The sequence below is a fragment of the Stegodyphus dumicola genome, chromosome 11 (assembly GCF_044657685.1).
Source record: "Stegodyphus dumicola isolate Sdum_Otavi_A_Nest chromosome 11, ASM4465768v1".
NCBI lineage: Eukaryota > Metazoa > Arthropoda > Arachnida > Araneae > Eresidae > Stegodyphus > Stegodyphus dumicola.
Window position 1 is genome coordinate 135994442 of NC_140778.1, and position 23791 is coordinate 136018232.

The window sequence follows — 23791 nt, forward strand, 5'->3', positions numbered from 1 at the left end:
TAAAATAATTGAACGTGATGATAAATTCTGCTTCCTTTATCCCCTGTTGCTTCCGTCCAAGCATTATTTAACTGAATGCCTCATAAGAGAGTATCATGAAAAGAACTGTCATGCGGGAGTGCAGATATTAGCTGCTAAGTTAAGAGAGCGATACCGGATCATTTCGTCGAAACGTAATATAAGATCTTGCGTAAGTCAATGTGTAGTATGTAGGAGATTTATCGTTAAGGCTTTATCTACCCCTCCGATCCAGTTACCCCTTGACAGAATAAGAGATTCGGCAGTCTTTGAAACAACTGGAGTCGATCTTTGTGGACCTTTACTTCTGAAACCAAAGAGTAAAGCTTGGATCGTCTTGTTCACCTGCGCCGTATACCGAGCAATTCACCTGGAGCCTATCACCTCTCTGAGTACCGAAATGTTTCTACAGGCTCTGAGACGGTTCATTGCCAGACGAGGCCGTTCTGCGAGCGTGTATTCAGATAACGGAACCAATTTTACCGGAGCAGACAATGCTCTGAGATGCCTGGATTGGATACAGAAAACGAGTGTTTTTCAATAAAATGGAAATTCACCCCCCTACGGCTGCGTGGTGGGGAGGATGGTGGGAGCGCTTAGTTCGTTCCACCAAGACTCTTCTCGTGCGAATTCTAGGGAGATCCTCGGTGAATTTCGAGGAGTTACTAACCGTCCTGTGTGATGTTGAATCCACATTAAACAACCGTCCTTTAACGTATATCTATGATGATTCGGAAGAGCTCGTACCTCTAACACCTTCCCTGTTTTTGCAAGACATAAAACAAGTGGGGGTACCAGATCTGGATTACATCGATTCCCAGAAACTGAATGTGCGTGTAAATTACTGTAATACGTTGAGACAAGAACTAAGAAGTCGCTTCCGTAAGGAATATCTGGCTCAACTGGTGCAGAAGGCAAGCACTTCATGTCAAAACTTAAAGGTGGGGGACGTAGTCCTCATAGAACTAGACAATAAGAAACGTGTAATGTGGCCAATGGGCAAAATTGTAAAAATATTCAGTAGTAGAGATGGGGCTACCAGAGTGGTGCAGGTAAAAACAAGCAGTGGATATTTGGTAAGACCAATCAAAAAAACTGTACCCACCAGAAGTTTCAACTACCAGTGCCTGTGCTAACTCTGGCAACTGAAAACAGATCTAGATACGGTAGACTGTTAAAACCAAGGACATGCTCTTAGACATAATGTACAATATAGACGTTTTGGACTTATATCCTCTTTTCTTTAGCAATGACTTTAATTAGAAGTTTATTCTTTATTGATCTCATTTTAGTCTGATCTGTCATATATATTGTATATATGACATATATATTCTTTTATGTGTTTTCTAAACTAATACATATTACTGTTTTGTTTTATTCGTAATGTTAGAAAATTTTCTGCAATGTCTGATTTTGAGAAAATCAGGGTGGGAGGATGTTGTACCTCTCATCATACAGCCAGGATAAGTCTGGCAACAGCTGCAGGAAGAAAAACTTGGCAGTGCTGGAATGGCAACAGCGGATGATATTCTATAGATTTTAATTTTGATTTTGAGTCGATGTTTTTCTTGCGTCTTTTGCGATACTATTGTGTTACAAAAATTGAGTTTTGGGTGAATGAAACGGAATCTGCTGCCCCGCTGCGGATATTAGTAAAATATATTTAGAAGATTAGCTGTGTTGAAATGGATGAAACCCTTGTGTTTGAATTTGCGATAGTTTACCTCCTAAAGTTGCGACGAGTTCAGAAATTATGCCAGGCTTATTCACGCTGGTGCAGGTAAGTTCAAATTTTGTTTATTGTGTTTATAGTGTATAACTTGCAAATATATGAATAGAATTCTGTTAAATAAACATTTAAAATTCTGGAATGGTGTTTTAAAATTTTAGATGTAGAGTATTCACATTGCTATGTCGGAGCCAGTGGCAGTCAGGTGTAAAGTAAAATTGTTTTTGCTCCACGACATAACACCAGTATTGAAAGAAACAATGAATCTGATAAGAAATGGCTGCGACTTGTTTTGAAAATAAGACGTAAAAGGTTACCAGCGAGCTAAACCGCGGTTTCTGGGCTGTTCTCGAACACAAGCCAAAAGCTATATAAACTCTGCTGTTGCGCGGAGAGTTAGTGCCTCGTCTAGCGAGTTGATAGTCAGTCATTGAGCGAGTGTCTCGAAGTCTAGAGCCGAGTTGGTCGTCGAGTGCATCGAGAGAGTCTTTTAGTGTATCGCGAGTTAGTACATCGTCGAGTTTTGTCTTAGAGTGTGCTGAGTCGAAAGCTGTACTCTTGTGTATCGTCTTGTGCATCGCGAGTTGTGAGTCTCAAGACTACGTGGAGTTCCGAGAACGACCGAGCAGAGTCGGGAGCTGTATTCTGGTACTTTGCAATGAAGCTGTCTCTACTGGTATAGCCTGATAGTGTGAAGGCTGTGTCGCTGATTGTTCCAGCGCGTTTATAGCAGTTCTTCGACAACTGTAAGACGTGATTTTGAAGCTGTCCTGATTAATATTGGCTAAATAAAGTGTGCTTCGATACTTCATCAAGTGCCGTCGTTATTCAGTCCAAATCTACGAACCCCGTACGAACGTGAAGAAAGAAAATAACGTAACAATATTCTTTTTTATAGCCACCCTTAAAGTGCAGTATGTTCGAAGGGGCAAGAGCCATTTAACTCTCTGTCAAAAAGAAAAAAAAATAATCATGACTCGCCTCTCGCTTTCCAGAATCCTCGAGAACCTGTGAAAAGCGGTACTGTTGGATAGGAACCGAGTGACACAGTTCTGATTGATAAACCTCCCTCAAAGTTACGCTGTACTCGTTCATTTCCTCAAAGTTACGCTGTGAGAGCTGTACGATTGTTCAAGGGACTGTTGATCTTTAACTTGGATTTAGTTCAGGCTTGCAGTCTCTGTTTTAGACCTTCCTGAGCCGATAAGCCTTATGTATGTGTACCATAACTCTTGTATAGTATATGAGTATATGTTTTGGTTGTACAGTGAAAATCGTTTAACACGAAACTAAGGGGACTAAAATAGTTTTTCGTGTTAAAAGGTATTGTAAAAAATATATATATATTCAACAAAATTAGGTTTACTAGAGTACATTTTATTTACATAGATATGTATATATGCATGAATTTAATAAAAATCAACAAAACAAAAACATCCACTAGAACTTAATTTAATACAAATTTTTTGAAAACAAAACATTTAATGTTGGAAGTGCAGAATCTTAAGAACTGATAAGCGAATAATCGTTTAAGTTCGGGCGACAAGAAACAACAAGATAGAAGGGTAACTAATCCTTTGTTATTCCAATAAGATTTAACAAAACTCCGCCTGGGAGTGTACAAACAAAGCCGACACTCAGGCTTGAACTTAAGAAACTAAGAATTAAACTAAAACTAAGGTTAACTAAAGAAATATGGCCGAAGCTATCAAGATTCAAATCGAGTTGGCCCCTTAACTTATTTGACTACGAAGCTTAGCAATGGCCTGAGTACGGCCGAGCGTAATAACAGCTTTTTGAGAGAGAGAGTGGCCAAAAAGGCAGACGCGCGTAAATCAGAAACTCTGATTCTCTCTGCCTCTGTAACTTCGTGGTTTAAATACCGCTCCTCCTCATTAAATATTCAGCAAGATTCCAAAACTACGTTCTGGCCGGAAGTAGTAAGTTGAAGTTAAGAATTTGACAGGAAAAGAACTTAAAATTTAACTGTTAATAAAATTAACATAATTCTTACAAAATAATCTGATATTTTTCTTTGCATTGTCTTTTTTATCATCAAATTGTCAACAATTTATTCGATGTTGCCCATTTTGTTATTCATTTCATCATTGGACTGCACGTCTAAATAACTGCGCATACTTTTCATGATGTTCCTCATTTCGGATGACGTGGGAACAGGAGCTGCATGATTCATTTCATTTGCGCCGTCGGAATCTGCATCAATGATTTTTTTTTTTTTTTTTTTAGCTTTGAACAAACTCCAAAATGTCTTCTTTTGCCATAATTGGGGCTATATACGCATTATCATCATCTACTGCAACGAATTCTTCCGATGATACAGTAGGACAATCCAATAATAGAGAAACTTTCTCAAACATTTTATTTTATTAAGTGTCGGCTCAGTTTCAGTATCCCCCTTCTCCATTTCTTTTGGCGCGAATGAAACTCACTGATTTTGAGACATACTACGATGTACTTGTAGGGTAGCCACGATGAGCGAAGGACGTATGTTCGAGAGCTCCGCACTCAGCACCGCGAACGAGAAGCCGGAAGAAATGGCCGGTACTTCCCTAAGCCTAACCGCCGATCCTATGGATACCACGACAGCGTCTGATCAGTCGTCTCCTGTCTCTTTGGATAATTCGACCATCGACGTAAATACTGATAATCTCTTGCTACATATCAAACAGCTTTATCAACTAAAATCAAGATTTACAGAGCTCGAGCAACACCTCTCCAGAGCCCGACGATCCACTCCTTCTGCAGCCTTCGATATGAAGTGTGTACGCCAGGAATCACAGGTAACGCTTTTATCACTTACCTCTCTTGCTAAGCGCCTAAACTTGCCACTGTTCAGCATCCCTCCTACAGAGGAGGAATGCATCCAAAAGCTGGTTAACGTTGCTAAAATTGAAAAAAATGGCCAAAAATGTCGGAAAAAATTCCCCCGTTAAAAGACCACTTCTTAAACCTTCTAAACTTCAAACTGACAAAATCATCGCCAGCAATAGCAAAAAATTAGAAAAATGATCTCTCAGTAAACGTGAAAACCCACCTATTTCTCCAAAAAGCAAAAAAAATCCGTAAGGTGGACAAAGATGGCTTCCAATAGCCACCCCGCCATCTCATAGCACGAACCATCGAAAGTCACGAGGTCCCATCAGCTATCACTGACAACAATAGCCTGCCTCCCTTTTGGAGCGAGAGTTCAGATGATCTCCCCCCCCACCCAGCCAGCCTTTCCTACATCCATGCAGCCAGCAGAGCAAAGCCCGTTACCAGGACAACCTGACAATGAAAGCAGCGAGGAGCGCGCTGAAACCGGTACCCCCCCCCCCCAGCAATAGCTCATGGAGGTTGGAAGTTCCTACCTCCATGCAATAGCTCGTCCGAAGGGTCGAAAAAGAAAATACCTTATTTTTTTGTAGACCCTAAGGACTGAATTTCTTACTTCGCTCGTGCAATCCAAAGTTCCTACTGCAATATGCCGAATGAAGGGCAAATATCTTCGCATTGAAATGCAAAATGAAAATGATTATCGCTCGTTCGCCCAAATACTTACAAATCAGGGGGCCGAGTACAAATCTTTCAACTTGAAGCAAGATCGCCCGATAAAGGCCATGCTACGCGGACTGCCGAGCAATGCCAAACCTGAAAAAATTAAATCAGAATTACAACTTCTAGGATATTCGGTGATTAGCGTCACCCAATTAAGACGTCATAAAATCCGCTATCCAATGCCCTTGTTTTTAATTCAACTCAACCCATCTTTGAATGTTTATGACATTTTTGAAGAAACACTCATGTTCGGAGTTGAAATTAAGGTAGAGAAACATCTAGGAAAAAAGGGGCCCAGCCAGTGTTGGCGCTGCCAAGGGTTTTTCCACAGTTCTGCAGTGTGTGCGCTGCCAATCAAATGTCTACGGTGCGCTGGCCCGCATTATGCGTACCAGTGTACCAAGGATCCTGAAGAGGCGAACACCTGTGCGAACTGCCTTGGTCAGCACGCAGCCAACTGGTTCCACTGCCCCAGAAATCCTATGAACAAGGGCAAAAACCCCAATATTCGGAAGGATAGCGGAAAGACAAAATTCGTAGCGGCGCCAGCTAAACCTCCTCTTAGCGGTACAGATCCCCTTTTCAGTGAAATCGCTTCCGGACGAAAAAATCCCGGACTTACCACGAATACGACTCAACCTGAGCAGAAGCAAGCCCAGAAGCAAGCCCCGGCACTGAGACCTGCACCACAGCCAGCACCGCCGGCCCAGGCTCTAGCCCCATCTCCGGAAGACTACAGCTGTACAGACACACTCCGTTGCGTGTTCCAAATCTCTTCGGAATTTGGAATCGAACACAAGACACTTCTTCAAGCCTTTAGAAATGCCCTGCCACAGCTCCGGACAGTCTCCACCGGACCTGAGCGAGCATTCTTCATCTATGAGGCCTACGTTGGACTTCTGAACTAAGGCATCACGTTCAACGCGCCAAGTAGTGAAGACGAACTCCTGATTTCGTTCTGGAACGCCAATGGAATAAAGAACCAAGATCCACGAACTCCGGGATTTTATTAATGAGCACCACATGGACCTCTTCCTCGTACAGGAGACACATCTGGTTGAGGGACTTAGCGCGAACATCGCGAATTATTTCTGCTACCGAAATGATAGAGAGGTATGCATCAGTGACACTGTTCGTGCTAGTGGCGGTACTAGCATTTATGTAAAACGCTCTTTAAAGCATTCTAGAATTCCCACGCCACCACTGGAGGCCCTAGAAGCGACAATTATTCAAATTCATATTCAAAATTCCCCCCCCCCAATAGCAGTAGCGACCTGCTATATGCCTCCGAGACAGGGACCTGCATTTATCTCTGATCTCAGAAAATTAAGTGGTGTAGCAAATAACCTGATTATCGCAGGAGATTTTAATGCCCGTCATAGAAGTTGGGATTGTGTCACTGCCAACAACTATGGCGATAAACTCAAAATTTGGGCTCAGGACGCCCGTATCCAAATTATAGCGCCAAACACACCTACCCATTTCCAGTTTCCTGGGGGGTTAGGTGCTCCCTCCATTATTGATTTGGCATTATTTAAAAATATTCCATTAGATTATTCGATCAAAGTGATTCCGGAATTGTCTTCTGACCATTATCCGGTTCACCTCACCCTTAAAACTACCAAAATCAATCAAAATTTACCGGCGCAAGTCTCGACTAACTGGGACAACTTTCGGTATGTTTTGGAAAATGGTATTCTCCCCCCTATCAAAATTAACGATAATCAGGAGGTTGACTTAGCCATTGACAGGCTCAACCAAACTCTGGGAAGTGCGTTCACGGCTGCTTCCAAGCCCAAATTCAGGCCTAACCACTATAAATTACCTGATGTCATTAAGGAAAAAATCAAAATTAAAAACCGTCTTCGCAGAGACTGGCAAAATACACGTTTGGAAACCTTTCGAGTACAACTGCGAAGAATCCAGAATGAGATCAAGTCTGACATCAAAAAATACACAGACGATAAATACTCGAATTATCTTAAGTCCTTAAAGACTTCTGACAATAGCCTCTGGGCAGCTAGTGCACGGCTTCGCAAACCTAAACACAACATTCCCCCCCCTCTAATGGGCACGGTCAATGACCGGATGGCATTAACAGACACTGAGAAGGCTGAACGCATTGCGGACAGTCTTCAAACACAATTCTCATTAAACACTGGACTCATGTTCGATTCCTGTGCAAAGCACACACATGAAGTCCAACACCAAGTTGAAGAATTTCTCTCCTCAGATACACAATCTGAGGAACCCATTACCACAACCATGACTGAGATTTCTACAATTGTCAAAAATCTCACCCCTGCAAAAGCACCTGGCCTTGATAGGATTTCTAATCGCATGATTAAAAATTTACCAATTAAATTCATATTTTACCTAGCAGTTTTGATAAACTCAATGCTAAGGTTAAAATATTATCCTCATAGCTGGAAGAATGCATTAGTCATTCCTATTCAAAAACCTGGTATGGACCCAAAGGTCCCTCAAAATTATCGACCGATCAGCCTCCTGTCTTCACTTAGTAAAATCTACGAAGCTATACTGCTTAGATACCTGAATGATTTCTGCCGAAACCGAAATATTCTTATTCCTCAACAATTCGGTTTTCGCGCAAAACACTCAACTCAGACCCAGCTACTGAGGGTAGTAGAAATCATTCACACAGGATCTCGCAGTGGAAAGCCTACAACTATAGTCTATTTAGACGTAGCAAAGGCTTTCGACAGGTGTTGGCATATCGGAATTTTATTCAAGCTCATGCGACTTGAAATTTCGGCTAATTTTGTGCACATAATGCACTCTTACCTCACTGATCGTACCTTTTCTGTTAAAGTTAAATACTCTGTTTCTTCTCCTCGACCTATCCTGGCGGGGGTGCCTCAGGGAGGAATTCTTAGCGCTACGCTCTTCAACTTGTATGTAAATGACATACCACAATCACCAAGTGTCGATCTAGCCCTTTACGCAGACGATATAGCCATCATTTCCCAGCATTCCCAGCACTCAACACTCAACGCCACTCTCAATCACCTTCAACTTTATTTAACAGACTTGGAGTCCTGGCTCATTACCTGGAAAATCAAAATTAACGTCGCAAAAAGTGCCGCCACCGTTTTCTTTTCCAGAAAGAGGAACGTCCATAGTCAACTTCCACCACTCAGGTTATTTGAAGAGGAGATACCCTGGGTGGATTCCTACAAATATCTGAGAGTTTATCTAGATGCGAAGCTGCTCTGGAGTACTCATATCAACTATACAATAGCCAAAGCAAGAACCACCAGAACTCAACTAATGTCTCTCATCAACCGTACCAGCAACCTCTCTCTCAGCAACAAGATCCTACTATATCGAAGTACCATCCTCCCCCTCCTGACCTACGCAGCCGTCGTCTGGTCCACTGCAGCTAATAGCCACCTAAAGAAAGTCCAAGTATTCCAGAGCGTTACGCTTCGCATACTCACCAATGCTCATTATTTCGTCCGGAATGAAGTGCTACATAATGATCTCAAAATTTTACCCCTGGATGCCTTTTTTCGGCAAAATTCGGCCAAGTTTTTCAATAGACTATCACAGATTGAAAACCCAGTCTTGCATTCACTTCCTGCCTATGACCCAGCGGAGCCCAGCTCCGCTAAGCGACCTAGGAGCGTTCTTGATAGAACATTTAATATCTTTCCTAGGAAGCCAAAGCGGAGGTGCTTGCTTGACTAGGAATTCTTTCTAATTTTAAATTTCAACCAGCACTTCACGGGCCTAGCCCGGCGACCCTTAATTAACTCTTATCTTATAAATCTGTACTGCTAAACATAACCTCCCCCCATTTATCAGGACCTCACCTTTTCAAATATCACGGACCAGACTCACAGCATCTAAATTAACCTTAAAATATGCAATTAAAATTTACTCGTTAAGTTAACTCAACTTTCTACAAAAAATTTTAAATTCTAAGGTATAATTATTCTTACTAAAATTAATTTAAATCACAGATTTTTTTTATTTATTTTTTTATATAAAGATGTAAAATCCTTATTTTCTCCCTAGGTATCACAAGCTAGCAATCACTGCGGCTATCCGTATTACCTAATTTACCTTTCCCAAGCCTTGGAACAATATGTTTCCCGGCTGTTTTTCTTTCAACCTTTCGAATTCCATTAACGCAATGCGTTCAGGAATTCGCCTTAATCATCACCTCTCTCTCTTTCAATCTTGGATAACAAGTTGAAAGCAGAAAGAATTACTCGTCCCATGCGCGGACTTCTTATTCATTTCTTTCACAGTAAACCCTTAACGGTTTCGTTCATTTTTCCTTTAGCCAATGCTCTTTCTTAATTACTTCAGTTTCCTTATCGAAGTTGTGGAGGTAATTGCATTAAGTTGCAAAGGTACTCCGGAAGTCAAACGCCTTGGGCCGAATTCCAAAGCCAACGATGAGAGATGAGATGTTTTTGTGTGGCGTTTGTAAGTGTGGAGGGTGAAAGTAGCTTAGATAAAACAAAATTGGCTCGTGTCACAGGCTATTCCGAGGGTATTTCGAAGCCAAGTAAGCCTCCTTTCTACAAAAACATGCGAAACCACCTCTCTTAAATCTCGCCGGCGAGGCTGGTATTTTCCGTATTTTGTTCATTCTCAGAAGGGAAAATCTTTTCGTGTTAAGCGATTTTCGTTTCGTGTTAAAAGAAAAAAAAAAAAAAAAAAAAAAAAATTGCATGAAAATACATATTAGTTTTTCGGGACCATTGAATTATTTCGTGTTAACCGATATTTCGTATTAAGTGTTTTTGCGTTAAACCTATTTCACTGTAATACGTAACATTATATTTATATAAAATTTCATTAAAAAGTATTCATTATTTCTGGAGATAATCGACCAAATGAGAAAACTCCCTTAATTCTGAGCACTAATTAGAATTTCATTCTGGGGAAAGAGTTTCAAAGTATTTGACCATTCTCAAAGGATCTGTTGAACAGGACATTTCAGTTTGGCATTCAAACTAAAGTAATCTTTTCCTGAGAAGTTTGAGTCTGTTTAATGGAAATGTACAGGTTTTCTACAGTTTCGTGAAGGATTTTATTTCACTGATTCTTTCCGAAATCGATGAATTTTCTAACTTCTTATTGTAAATAGTAACGTATCTAATTGAATGGAATTTCCTGTATTTAACAGAGAGAGATCTCTAAAAAGTACCTTTGTTCTCATTTTTTTGAACTACTTTTTTTTAGATGCAGAAGACACTTGTTCAGGTGATGGTGGAAGTCCTCTCATGCAGCCACGGTTCGATTCTGATGGCAACATATACTGGACGCAAGTCGGGATCACTAGCTGGGGCTTCGGAACGTGTGGCCGCGTAGGTTATTACGGATTTTACACTCATGTACAGAATCTGGTTTCCTGGATAACAGAAACCATCGAACAAACTATAAATGGAAAAAAAAAAAAGTAATTTTAAATAAACTCACACATTTACTCACTTGGCAGAAGATAAAGAATGATTACTAAAATATATTAAATACTTAAGGAATGCAGGCACATTCACATTTTTAAACAACTAAACAACATTTTTGAATAACTCGGATTGATGAAGGTGATTTTGTTACTCAGATTTCTGAACATGTCGGCAAAATGTAGCGAATATATTCTTATTGGAATAGCTTTGAAAATATCAGAAAATAAATGTAGCGAATATATTCTTATTGGAATAGCTTTGAAAATATCAGAAAATAAATGTAGCGAATACATTCTTATTGGAATAGCTTTGAAAATAATCAGAAAATAAATGTAGCGAATATACTCTTATTGGAATAGCTTTGAAAATATCAGAAAATAAATGTAGCGAATACATTCGTATTGGAATAGCTTTGAAAATATCAGAAAATAAATGTAGCGAATACATTCTTATTGGAATAGCTTTGAAAATAATCAGAAAATAAATGTAGCGAATGTACTCTTATTGGAATAGCTTTGAAAATATCAGAAAATAAATGTAGCGAATATACTCTTATTGGAATAGCTTTGAAAATAATCAGAAAATAAATGTAGCGAATATACTCTTATTGGAATAGCTTTGAAAATATCAGAAAATAAATGTAGCGAATATATTCTTATTGGAATAGCTTTGAAAATATCAGAAAATAAATGTAGCGAATACATTCTTATTGGAATAGCTTTGAAAATAATCAGAAAATAAATGTAGCGAATATACTCTTATTGGAATAGCTTTGAAAATATCAGAAAATAAATGTAGCGAATATATTCGTATTGGAATAGCTTTGAAAATATCAGAAAATAAATTCGAGGTTGCATTCTGCTCCAGTTTTCGGATATAGATTTAGACTATTCTCTACGGAATTAATTCAAAGAATCGATTCACTTTATAAGGTATTTCTCCCACCTACTTAGCGTGCATTCGTGGTGTAGTGGTTCTGCACGCTGTGCGAGTATTCGAGAGGTCCGTGGTTCGATTCCCGGCGAAGGCGTTGCTAATTTTTCATCTTACCTGCTACCAAAAAATCCTAATGTCTCTACAACTTTACTGAGTTAATTTACTTTAGTTACATAAACGGAATTTTAGTTCTTTTTTAGTTCAAGGAGAGTTCCTGTTGGAAGTGTGCCAGGTATAGAGATCTGATATTCGTTCACGAATTGATTAACGTGACTGCGCGAACTTACATCTGATTGGCAAAAAAAAAAAAAAAAAAAAAAAAAAAAGAATGGAGCTCTTGTAGGAAGCGTGCTAGGAAAGTTCAATTTATATTTTAAGGAAGAAAAGACTGTTTATCCTCTAATGTTAAAAGAACAATTTAACTTTTAGCATTTCCTAGACTTTTGAGAAATCTTTAGTTGAAAGAAATCATTTCAGGAAGTTAACGTTTGATTCAGATTATTCTTCTTCCGATCATCGTTCGCTTCTTTCCGCTCTTTGCTTCAACCTCGCTAACCGCTTTTGATTCACTCCTCTTTCCAAATCTATTTCATCAGGGTTTAGTGAACGATGAATCATAAAAAATAGATGACTCAGTTCTGTGATCTAAGAGTTGAGATCCGATCCTATGAAACAGCGGTTTTGACCATCTCTATTCTCTACTACTGTAAGGGTATGTTCTTTCAGTTTGGTGAAGCGATTATAATCATCCGGATTCTTAGCGAATAAGTATGTCGGGTGGTCCAGCACTATCTATCGGTATCGCTAGTGAAGATTCCTGCATGCACTCACAGCGCGTTATCGTTGAAGGTAATTGGATGTCTCATCTCAGACATCATGTGCGTCCAGCCCTCAGAAGACAGCAGTTTTGCCCATCCGTACTGAGATGATCAAAATTATAATAATTACAGCACTTTTTTTTATTTAAACCAAAGTGTTCTTTCTGAATTTAGCTTCTGTATCCTACGTGGCTTTAGGAAGCCTGAAATCCTCAAATAAAAAACAATACAGCTTCGGGTGACTGAAATAACAACGTAAGACTAAAACGATAAACTCCCTCGTAATAATAAAAATGAATTTTCAATTTTTTCAAATGAGTGACACACTGGAAATCTGTTTGTAAATAAATATTGCGTATTTAGTGTACTGTATTCGTTTCATAGATTATGTTAATGTTAACTAAATTGATCCCTGTTCTCGAGTCTTACACAAGGCCTAGTTGAAAGAATCGACAATTTTGAACGCTAATATCAAATTTATTTCTTGTTCTTGGAACATACTGTTTGTGATTCCTAGACTGCCAGCTACGTTGGATATGGAAGCTGAAATCAAAACGAGCAGCACTATTAGATTAAAAGAAAACTGTTCTAATTATAATTTTGATCGTCCGAGTTGAAGAGCTATAAAACCGAGAGTTAGATTTGTTACAAAAATTCAACCAAACTTTAAAAATCAACCATTAGCTGAATACAAAATCATCTTTTAAATCCAGATATTGCAAAAAGTGCGAAAACTTATTCGTCGTTTAACTTAGAGACCTATCGGTCAAGCTGAAGATGAATGCCGATTCCTTCTCAGCTATCATTCGAAATAAGTGTGTTTCATATCGAATGCGACCAAAGGAAAGCACACCTATGAACACTGTAATTACTTTATATCGATAAAGATGTTCTATATGTGTGCCCCTCCGTTAACAAAGCAAATATCTATGCGGGATTCCAGTTCCTGCTATACTCATCAAATAATATACTTTGTTAATAATTCGAGTACTTCAGTTGCTGTAAGTCCTGGTGATATGGAGATATCACCCAGTGTATCCAGGACCCGACTTAGCCGGGGCAAAAACTTCTTCCCCCTCCCCTGCCTTACTACTTCAGTAATGAAGAACCGAACTTCAGGAGGTATTTAAATTTTTCACCTCATTGTAAATACACAGTAAGAAAATTGACTAGAACCTAACATAGCTATAAGTCCCCCCCCCCCTCCAATAGTCACACGAAATATCGTTCTGTCCATTTCATCGATTTTCTGAGTCCATCATTAAAAAGATATAGCACGTCTGACGATCCAAAATTTGACAAAAATGTTATTTAAATCTATAATTAGAAAACGTAAACAAAAATAATTTGTAGTTAGAAAATTAACAAAAAATACCATAGGCAAGTACTATGCACTTAGAGAAAACGGGAAAAAGCTCTTAAAGAAAAGCTAAAAAATTTTTCATTAAGGAAGGAAACGTAAAATAAGCTTTCTATTCTATTTGTGGGCTCCCTCTCAAGTGCTCCATATGCCCCTGCCTTAGGCTCTGACTTTAACGAAACCCGTAGGAAAAATTCATCAGGGTTAGATCTGGGGATCTCAGTGGCCAACAATGCATATCCTTTGACCCAGCACATCCAGTCCATTGTTTAGGCACTGCCGTATATTTTTATGCCATCGTGGTGTTGCACAGTTTTGCTGGAGAATGAAGACGGAAATCGCTTGCTCTAACCGCGGAGCAGCTGCTCTGATAATATCTTGATTATAAACCAGTTCATATGTTTTTCCGTGAATAGAAAAGGACCCAAACACTATTGTTGGAAATGGAGCAGAAAACGCTCACCTTTGAAAAATCACGCTCATGTTTAATTACACCATGTGGATTTTCCGTGCCCCAAAAGGATATGTTACGGTGATTAACTTTGCCAGAAACGTGAAAAGCGGTTTCATCCGTAAACAAAAGTCTATTCGCGAAACCATCTATTTCCAACTTGTTTTGCAAATTTTCACAGTAAGCTTTGTAGGGTTTCCCTCAGTTATTAGTCCAAAGTTAAATTAACAGTCTTCTGGGAATTTGCCCAGAAGGACGATTAATTTCGTTTTGGTATTTTACGTTGATTCACTGCAAGCGATGTTTCACTTTTCAAACTGTTGCCACCAAATATAATCTCCCTGTATTATACTTAAAGAAATTAAATAATGAAGAATCTGTATAAATGTATGTATGGTTCTCGCATTGTGATAAAACAACGGTACTTACAGCCATCCAATTTTGAATAACGTAATCCTCCTGCGAATATGGGCATCTGGAAGCCCAAATTTGAAATTTGTTTTATTATCGATTTCATATTTTGTAAAACTATAACAAATTCAAAAATTCCAAAGCGAGCAATGACAACGTTATACAGAAAAAACAGCGCGGGAGCTTGTGTATCGGAAATTCTAAAGATATGCTCATTTAAAAATTATTTTGTGATACTACTCTTGAACTGAATATTATAGTTTAAGTGCAAAGAATATGATATTTAATAAATAAATGTAACCCACAAAATGTTTAAAAAACGCTCCTTTGGACGTAATTTAAAATCTGAAACTTTTCGGATTTTTTTTTTTTTTTTTTTTTTTAAATTTTGGTATATTTTCTGCATTTTCTATTTTCACTCTCATTTCCTCGCTAGGATGCAAATTAAGCGGGTGAAAGAGAGTATTTAAACGGTTGAAATAAATGCTTTAGACAGTGCGCGATTCCCGCTAGTGTAGCGCACGTTTGCTATTTTGTCCTTTAGCTGTTAACGTAGTAACAGCTGTGCATTCTGGTCGTTTAGTTTGCTGAGTCAGCCTGTCAGGTTAAATTAAATTGTAAGTCTGGCACTAATTCTTATCTTTCGAATTTATTGTTAAATTTACCTGAAAGTCGTTGTGACGAAGCGGTGTTTTTTTCCAGAATTTCGTGCGAAAATGTCTTTGAACGACGATAAACGATGATGTTTCAGCGTATTCCAATACACAGTACATTTTCTCCTGCATTTTGATTAACAGTGCTTCTAGCGGCGATTTCGTAACAGGTAGATTTTTCGCTGTTGCCACCTAATAATTGATTTATAATTGTAGTTTCAGAATTAAATCAACTACAGAATTTGTAGTATGCTGTTCTTCTTGTCCCATTAAATATGAAACACGATATACTGTAAAAAAATTCTAAGGTTTCTAACAAAACACATGGACATTGGGATGCCACGGGTTATTTGAGTAAACAATTAACAGATTTATTCTTTGTAACTTTACAAGGATTATGCCTGTAAAGGTAACAGATCTTTTTCTAGTAATAGCATATATTATGTAAGTACGACATATTTTTCTCATTTAAAATCTCATACGATATATTTGTAATGATTACAGATTATTTGCTTGTATTATTATAAGTAATTATGTAAGCAGAGCATATTTTTCTCATAAGGCCAACTTATACTCAAGGCCTGCCAGTGTGAAAATATTCTTTTGTGTTTTCGGTTGCCTGCGTGATATTCCTACTGACCGCAAGATGGCGCTACAATTCTGCTACACTGCGATGTTTACAAAGATCGGAAAAGTACCAAAAACGAATTCTGTCTTGTTATCTGCAAAGTTTAAAAACGATTAATCCATAGTAATCAGAAATTGTTGATTTTTTATTAGTAAAAATATTTTAATTAGAAGGAAAGCAGGGAATTTTAAGCTATCCCACCTTTTTTTTTTTTCACACATAAACACCAGCTATTTGATCTCGATTTTAATTCCTGCTTTCATCTAGACATGCGCTATTCTGAATTGTACGCATTACAACTATTTATTCTAATTTAAAGGTAATTCACAGTATACACCTTATTTTTAAATTATTTATATAGTAAGAAGTTAATAAATAGCTTCAGATCATGTACTATTTCAGTGAAAAATTTTCAAAATATTTCTATCGGCTGTACTGGGCCAAAAATTAATTCAGTATCCCCTATCACAGATGTAATAAACATATTAATATTAAAAGTAAAAATATTACTTAAAGAGATTAAATTTTACATACTGAAGAATTTTTTTTTTAATTATTAAATAACTGTTTTTAGGAAATCTTAAACAATAAAAATTTAAATAATGCAGATTTTGATCTCTGTGCAGTATTTGCACTGCAGATATTGACTATCTAAAATTATTAGGAAAAAAAAAAAGTCTTACTGTGGCATAGATTTTGAATAAAACTCAAACCCAAAGTTGCTTTTTTGACAAATTTTAACATTACACAGGTGTGTTTCTCTTCACTTTCATTTGTATTCTAAATTTCATTGATGTTAACATTAAGAAACAAGTAATTGAATTAAGTGCATTGCAGCAATTTAGATTTTCAGTGTCAGAGAAACTTCAATTTTTCAAATGAAAATAATGAAATCTTTGATAAAGCTATTGATCAAATCAATCTGTTTGTTATAAATAAAAGAGACACATACATCATATTTTAACAGCACACACAAAATAATAACTCTCATAATCACAATATATACTTAAGAAAACATTCAGTCCTGTATATCAAGGATAAAATTTGGACACTTGCAATGGCTGAATATAAATAATATATTCATCACAAATGCCCACAATGCTAAGTAGAATGAGGTATATACACAATTTTAGATATATATGCATTTAAAGTTAAGAAAAAAAAAAAAAAAAAAAAAAAAAAAAAAAAACAAGCTTATTAAATGCATCACTTAAATATACAGCAGGTAGACATTTTTACACACATACAACATTTATCAGAATGACATGTGTACAAAATTTTATGGCCGGCAGCATGAGATACTGATATAGTTCCATTATCAAGAATAATGCATACATGAAATAAAATTACTGAATTTCACAAAACATTATTATCTCTATTAAGCACACATACACATGAGTGCCATCTTGATACATTACCTACATGTAACTACCTGACATAAATCCATGTGTACCATTCCATTCCAGATTAATCAGAAGAAAGTTACAAAGTTTTGAAAATAACAGCATTAGATGCACAAAGATTTCAGAATTAAATAAGCAGAATGAGGAATTTCAGAACTGAGTTCAATGAGGTATATACACAATTTTAAACCTATATGCATATAAAGTTATGCAAAAAAAAAAAAAAAAAAGCTTATTAGTAAGTATAGCCCTTAAATATACAGCAGCTAGACATTTTTACACACATACAACATTAATCAGAATGACGTGTACAAAATTTTATGGCTGACAGCATGAGATACTGATATAGTTCATTATCAAGAATAATGCATACATGAAATAAAATTACTGAATTTCATAAAGCAATATTATTACTATTACATGAGTGCCATCTATAGCCTTGATACATTAAGCACATGCAGCTAGTTGACAGGAATCCATGTATACCATCCCAATTTAATCAGAATAGAGTTGCACACAAAGTTTCAGATGCACAAACATTTCAGAATTAAATAAGCATAAAGAGGAATTTCAAAACTAAGTACAGTGAGTTGTATACACAATTTTAAACCTATATATAAAGTTAGGCAAAAAAAAAAAAAAAAAAAAAAAAAAAAGCTTATTAAGTAATAGCCCTTAAATATAGAGCAGCTAGACATTTTTACCCACATACAACGTGTACAAAATTTTATGGCTGGCAGTGTGAAATACTAATATAGTTCCTCATCACTATTAAACACATATACACATGAGTGCTACCTAAAGCCTTGGCACATTAAGTACATGTAGATAGTTAACAGAAATCCATGTATACCGTTGTCATTCCAGATTAATCGGAATAAAGTTGCATACAAAGTTTTTAAAAATAAAAGTGTTAGATGCACAAACATTTTATAATCAATATTATTACCATAAATTCATTTAACTAAAGTACATTAATACACACATTTTCATCATAATTCACACATTTCATTATACTTCACACAGATTAATACAATCTCATTTAAAGAGGTTAATATAAGTATTGCTTATTATGCACAGGCGTGTTTTAAAATTTTTTCAGGTTCAGTACAACCCAAAAACATGGAGCAGTGAGTTCAAATCTATCTAGTTGTAATGAAAATTTTCTGCCAGATAACATTCCTAAAAAAGTTAAAAGTTATAAAAGAACAAGAAAGCAATACTTTTAATTCCGATAGTAATCAGTCCCTAAATTTATGACTTGCTGCCAACATTTTGGTAGTTTTTCATAGCCTTCAGCCCAGAAACTTGGTGGTTGCGAGTACACAAACAGATCAACCTCATTTTGGATGCCCTGTGCAGAATGGAAGATAGCACCAGCAAGATGTACTTGCAGGTGTGAAAAAAAAAGTAGAAGTCCAAAGGGGCAACGTGGGGGGTTATATGATGGATGTGGCAGAAGATGCCATTTGAATCCATACAGAGTTCATCCTGTGAATGCAAACACATGATCTTGCGTTACCTTGATAGAACATCACCTATTTCCGGCAGAAATCAGTTCGACATTAGACGATGTTAGTGACAGATTCATTTCTTCATTGAGGATTGTGAGAGAAATATAACTAGAAACAGGAAGCAGCAACTTGCATGAAATGCAATAAATTAAAAGCATAGGAGTTAAGTACAAATTAGCTCGTAATAAGTATTAAACAAATTTGGAGCTGACAATAAATTTTAGATAACACACTACATATAATAACTTTCAGATAATAAGTATTGAGCTAAACACACATACAACCATATATTACGCTCATTTAAATACAAAAGCTGAGAGGGGAGAACATTCAAAAGAATTTTAGAGCTTTAAAATTTTATGTGATGATGGCTTTTGTTTCAGAAATTTTGTGTTATGCATAGCATTTAACTTTGTTAAAAGGAAGAAAACTAATTTTTTTGTATGATCCGTGGACAATACTTTACAATTCATAATTGGATTATTGCACATTCTTTCTGAAAAAAAAAAAGGCTCTCATTTTTGTTAATATATTTTTTTCATTCTGATACTATTTTGGAAGAATAATTTTAAGAATATCATCCAGACATAGCAACAAATTCACAAAACTGATCCTCGGATAGAACAGCGCCCCTCTGTCTAAATTTCGAATTAGTGATAATGATGAAGAGGATGTTGATTGTGCTAATAACAGACTCTTGCAGTCATCACAATCAAGATTTTCTTCAGCTGCACGTATCAAATATCCAGCTACATAACTCACACTAGTGGCTCTCATACTAGCTATTGGACAACCTAAAATAAAATAAAAATATTATATGCATTAGTCAATCCTCAAAATGGAAGCAAAGCAAAATATGTTATTATTTTAGCACGATGCTTGTTTATAAAATACTTTAGAGGAAGTTCAATGTTATATTTAAATGTAAGAAGAAGGGGGTTTAAATATGACCAGGACAGTTTTTGTCAGTGTTGACAAGAGTATGTGGAGAACATCTGTCTCCCCGACAAACGCCTGATTGCGTAAATATGGTTATTCATGAGAAACAGCATATTACTATCAAAGAACTTGTGTCGATGCTTTCAGTGAGTTTTGGTAGTGTAGAAGTCATTGAGGAAAAGCATCTGCAGTATGGGAAGATGTATGTCTGACGGATTCTAAATATGTTGGCAGATGAGAACAAAGCATGCACATGCAACCACCACCCAACTGTAAAACGTCTACGGGGGTCGACGTAGAGAACTCCGCGAAGTTACTGGCTAGGATCTGTACCTAGGCAGTCTCGGCCAAGGGGGTATAAAATTTATGAACTTGGTGGTTCTGAAGGCTTTGGGAAAGGTCACTTATTGGCCGGCCTCGGGGTCTGGCACATCCTAGCATGGCGTAGAACTTATTAGTTCTACGCCATGCTAGGATGCTAGGATATAGCTCGGGGGTTCTTCCCCGGGTACGCTGGGTAATGACCCGCTGTGACAGGCAGCCCGAGCGACTGGTGGGTAGCAAATGAAGACCAGTGCCGTTCTGGGAGAATTCCTGGGCAGTGCGCCTGTCTCTCTAAGGGGCCAGAAAGGAGGTTGAACGTCCGATTCTGGTTCTAAGGAGTGGGGGACCTGTAGTGTGACCTTAAATGTGTTGCGGAATGGGGAATGCCCAAAATGTTGCTTACCTCTTTCATTAACAATAAAGGTTTTTTATTCGGGGGGGGGGGGGGAATCAGTCCTGGTCATATACAGTTGGTGGCCAAAATTGTGGACACTTTTGGAAATTTTTATGTTTTTGAACTTTGTATGCTTATAGAAAATGTTACGCTTTGCAAAATGCAAACTTGTATATATCATTTTAAAGAGAATTTATTACTGAATTCAATACAAAACACAAAATTCAATTATTTGCAATACAAAAAAGTTATATGTACTTTAATATAAATAAAAAACACAGTTATGAAGTGGTTTGTAATGTCTAGTTTTCCTGGCCAATAACCGTTCTTGTTCTGAGAACCAATCAAATGTTAGTAACTGCTAGTAGAAGCTGACATCATGTTTACACTTAAACAATTAATTATTTTGCTTTGTTCTGTAGAAGGAGGACCTGTTTCTTATACACTGCAATTACAAGTAGGAAGTTTTGTAAAAATGTTTAATATTTAGTCAAGAAGCAATCACATCAAATAAAAGAGTAGATTGGACACCTAGAAAGAGATGTAATATTATTGTGTTACGAGAAAGTGGTCTTTTTTATGCTGAAATTGCAAGACAGGTGGGTGGTTCAGTGACTACATCTGGAGTCTGAAAGTTTTGTTTACGATATCAGGAGAAAAATTCAATAAAAAACAAAGAAGGAAAAGGCTGAAAAAGGTGCACCACATCTATTGATGACAGAAGAATAAAACGACTATGTCTCCAAGATAGAAAAATGTCATCAGTAGCCATCAGAAGTGATCTGAATGATGCTGGTGTTTCTGTCAGTTCAAGAACAATCAGGAGAAGATTAACAGATGTTGGACTGAGAGGTAGAATTCCACGAAAAAAGCCTTATCTTAATTTTCAGCAACGAAAAAAAATAGTGGGGAAAGAAACATATTAATTGGACAGATGATCAGTGGTCACAAGCTATATAGAGTGATGAAACTAAGATATCATTATTCGGTAGTGATGGGCGAAAATATGTAAGACGTAGAATAGGAGAAGAGCTACATCCTGACTGCATTCAAACAACTGTGAAGAACCCAGTTAGTGCTATGATTTGGTCATGCATGTCATCAGATGGTATTGGTCGCCTTCATGTCATCGATGGGACACTGAATACCAGAAAATACATTGACACTATTCTAGAACCAAACTTCTACCTTCCATTAGACATCTCCTTCCCAACAATGCTTCGTTTATTTTTCAGCAGGATTCTGCTCCTTGCCACACGGCCAAAATATCGAAAGAGTGGTTTCTTACAAAGAGCATTAAATTGTTGTCATGGCCAGGAAACAGTCCTGACCTCAATCCTATCGAAAATTTGTGACACCGTTTGAAAACTCTTGTCCGAATGAGGCGCCCATCAAATAAAAGGGAACTTAATTGAGGCTGTAATTGTTTCCTGGCATCATGTAATAACGAAAGAAGAGCCTAAAACTCTTGTCAGCTCAATGAAACGTCGATGTGAAGCTGTAATAAAAAATAAAGGGTACCCTACTAAGTACTGATAACTCGCTGCAATCATCACTATCTAATCTGTATCGATAACTATTATCGTTTAACTTTGTTTGTATTGCAAATAATTGAATTTTGTGTTTTGTATTGAATTCAGTAATAAATTCTCTTTAAAATGATATATACAAATTTGCATTTTGTGAAACGTAACGTTTTCTATAAGCATACAAAGTTCAAAAACATAAAAATTTCCAAAAGCGTCCACAATTTTGGCCACCACTGTATACATTATTTGAGACATTGCTTAACCTTTAGCTATGTATTAATTGCCTAGTGAGGTTAGATTTAAAAATGACCGAATTATGAAAACAAAAATAGCTCATACTTTAGCAATGAATATTAATATATCAAAAAACATTTTACATGCAATACAGTCTTCATTTCCATGACAGGATTTAAAACTGACATTAGAATTGATCTATTGAATTAATTTCATTTTAACTACACTTATAATGTGATACATATTAAATATTCTACATACCTAAATCCTCTTCTAGTTTCCTCATATTACTTTCAATAACAGGGTCTTCCAAAATGCTTCTGGCTAGAAATTCTTTTGATGATGTAGAAGGCACGCTTTTATTGGAATCCACATTTGCATAATCAGATGCCGTAAAGATATCAGTTACCAGAATCTTTTTAAAATTATGAATAACATTAACTGCTGTTGTCTGGTCATTTGATGCATTCATTTGTCTCAAGCTGCTGAAAAGTGATTCAATGAGATCACTCGAAAATTTTTTTGTTAATACATACTGAAAACCATTTTCAAGTAAGTATTTAACGCATTTGACTGTTGACAATGTAGTTATATGTAACGCATTATATGTTTCCATAATGAAAAATTCTGCTGGTATTGAACAAGATGTTTTTCAGTCCTCTAAAAAAGTTATAAATACAGTTTCGAGCCAATTCAAGCGATCATCAGCAATGCAAAAATACGGTTTACAATCTTCTCTCTTGGAAATTATATAATAGTGCACATTTTGAATAATGTGAAGAGTAAACCATTTATATATTCTTTCCGTAAATTCAATTATAGGTAAAGCATCAAAAAATCCGATACCAAACTAAGGGCCATACTTTTGCAAAACCCGAAGTCCAGCTGTCATTTCAGATGAAAAGAGCTGAACTGCACGACGAACATTCATCTTTTCAAAACTACTTGGGTATACATGTTTTCTCGATAGATTTCTAACAATTTTAATTACATCTTTATTTTGCAATTCATAAAGGTTTCTGACATATTTAGAAGACAATATTACCACAAATTTTGAATTTTCTAGCCAAAAATAGAGTCAGAAACAATGGTCTTTCTGCATTGAAGGGATGAGTTACTTGGGGTTTCACAAGACAATTAGACAACATGTTGAACATGGATTAACATGGAACATGGAACACCTTTACTGTTGTCAGCCACCAAGCGAATAACTTTAAAATCTAAATCTTCTAACTCCTTCATAAAATTTAAAGTAATTTTATATAATTCAGCACCTTTTAATTCTTTAGTGAAAAAACAATTTACCGATAGCCGATAATACGTAAATAAACCTACAAAAACAAAACTTAATAAACGATTTGCAAGTTTATCTTCTTTTTCCTAGCTCTTTTTCAAGTCCTCCCATGTCAACAGTTCCAACAAACTCGTCACCAGATCTAATATACTCT

At 36.7% G+C, this 23791-nt stretch overlaps 2 protein-coding genes across 2 annotated transcripts; one reads left to right on the plus strand and one right to left on the minus strand.

The window, feature by feature from the left end:
- Positions 1–3980: 3980 nt before the first annotated feature.
- On the plus strand, positions 3981–10978 carry LOC146994403 (uncharacterized). Its single transcript, XM_085826489.1, has 2 exons — positions 3981–4548; positions 10526–10978. Exons 1-2 carry the CDS (start codon positions 4240–4242, stop codon positions 10652–10654), a joined length of 438 nt encoding a protein of 145 aa, XP_085682615.1. The 5' UTR covers positions 3981–4239; the 3' UTR covers positions 10655–10978.
- A 1523-nt stretch (positions 10979–12501) lies between these two features.
- Positions 12502–23188, minus strand: LOC146994404 (uncharacterized). Its single transcript, XM_085827238.1, has 2 exons — positions 22605–23188; positions 12502–19717 (listed from the first exon to the last, which is right to left on the minus strand). Exons 1-2 carry the CDS (start codon positions 22957–22959, stop codon positions 19473–19475), a joined length of 600 nt encoding a protein of 199 aa, XP_085683364.1. The 5' UTR covers positions 22960–23188; the 3' UTR covers positions 12502–19472.
- Between the last annotated feature and the right edge of the window lie 603 nt (positions 23189–23791).

What these genes read in the sequence shown, in the direction of transcription:
- LOC146994403 (XM_085826489.1), top strand. Translation starts at nt 4,240, where the DNA reads ATGAGCGAAGGACGTATGTTCGAGAGCTCCGCACTCAGCACCGCGAAC. An exon ending in GTGTACGCCAGGAATCACAG is followed by an intron (nt 4,549 to 10,525) that starts GTAACGCTTTTA and finishes ACTTTTTTTTAG; the next exon opens with ATGCAGAAGACACTTGTTCA.
- LOC146994404 (XM_085827238.1), bottom strand. Translation starts at nt 22,959, where the DNA reads ATGGAAACATATAATGCGTTACATATAACTACATTGTCAACAGTCAAA. An exon ending in GAAACTAGAAGAGGATTTAG is followed by an intron (nt 19,718 to 22,604) that starts GTATGTAGAATA and finishes ATTTTATTTTAG; the next exon opens with GTTGTCCAATAGCTAGTATG.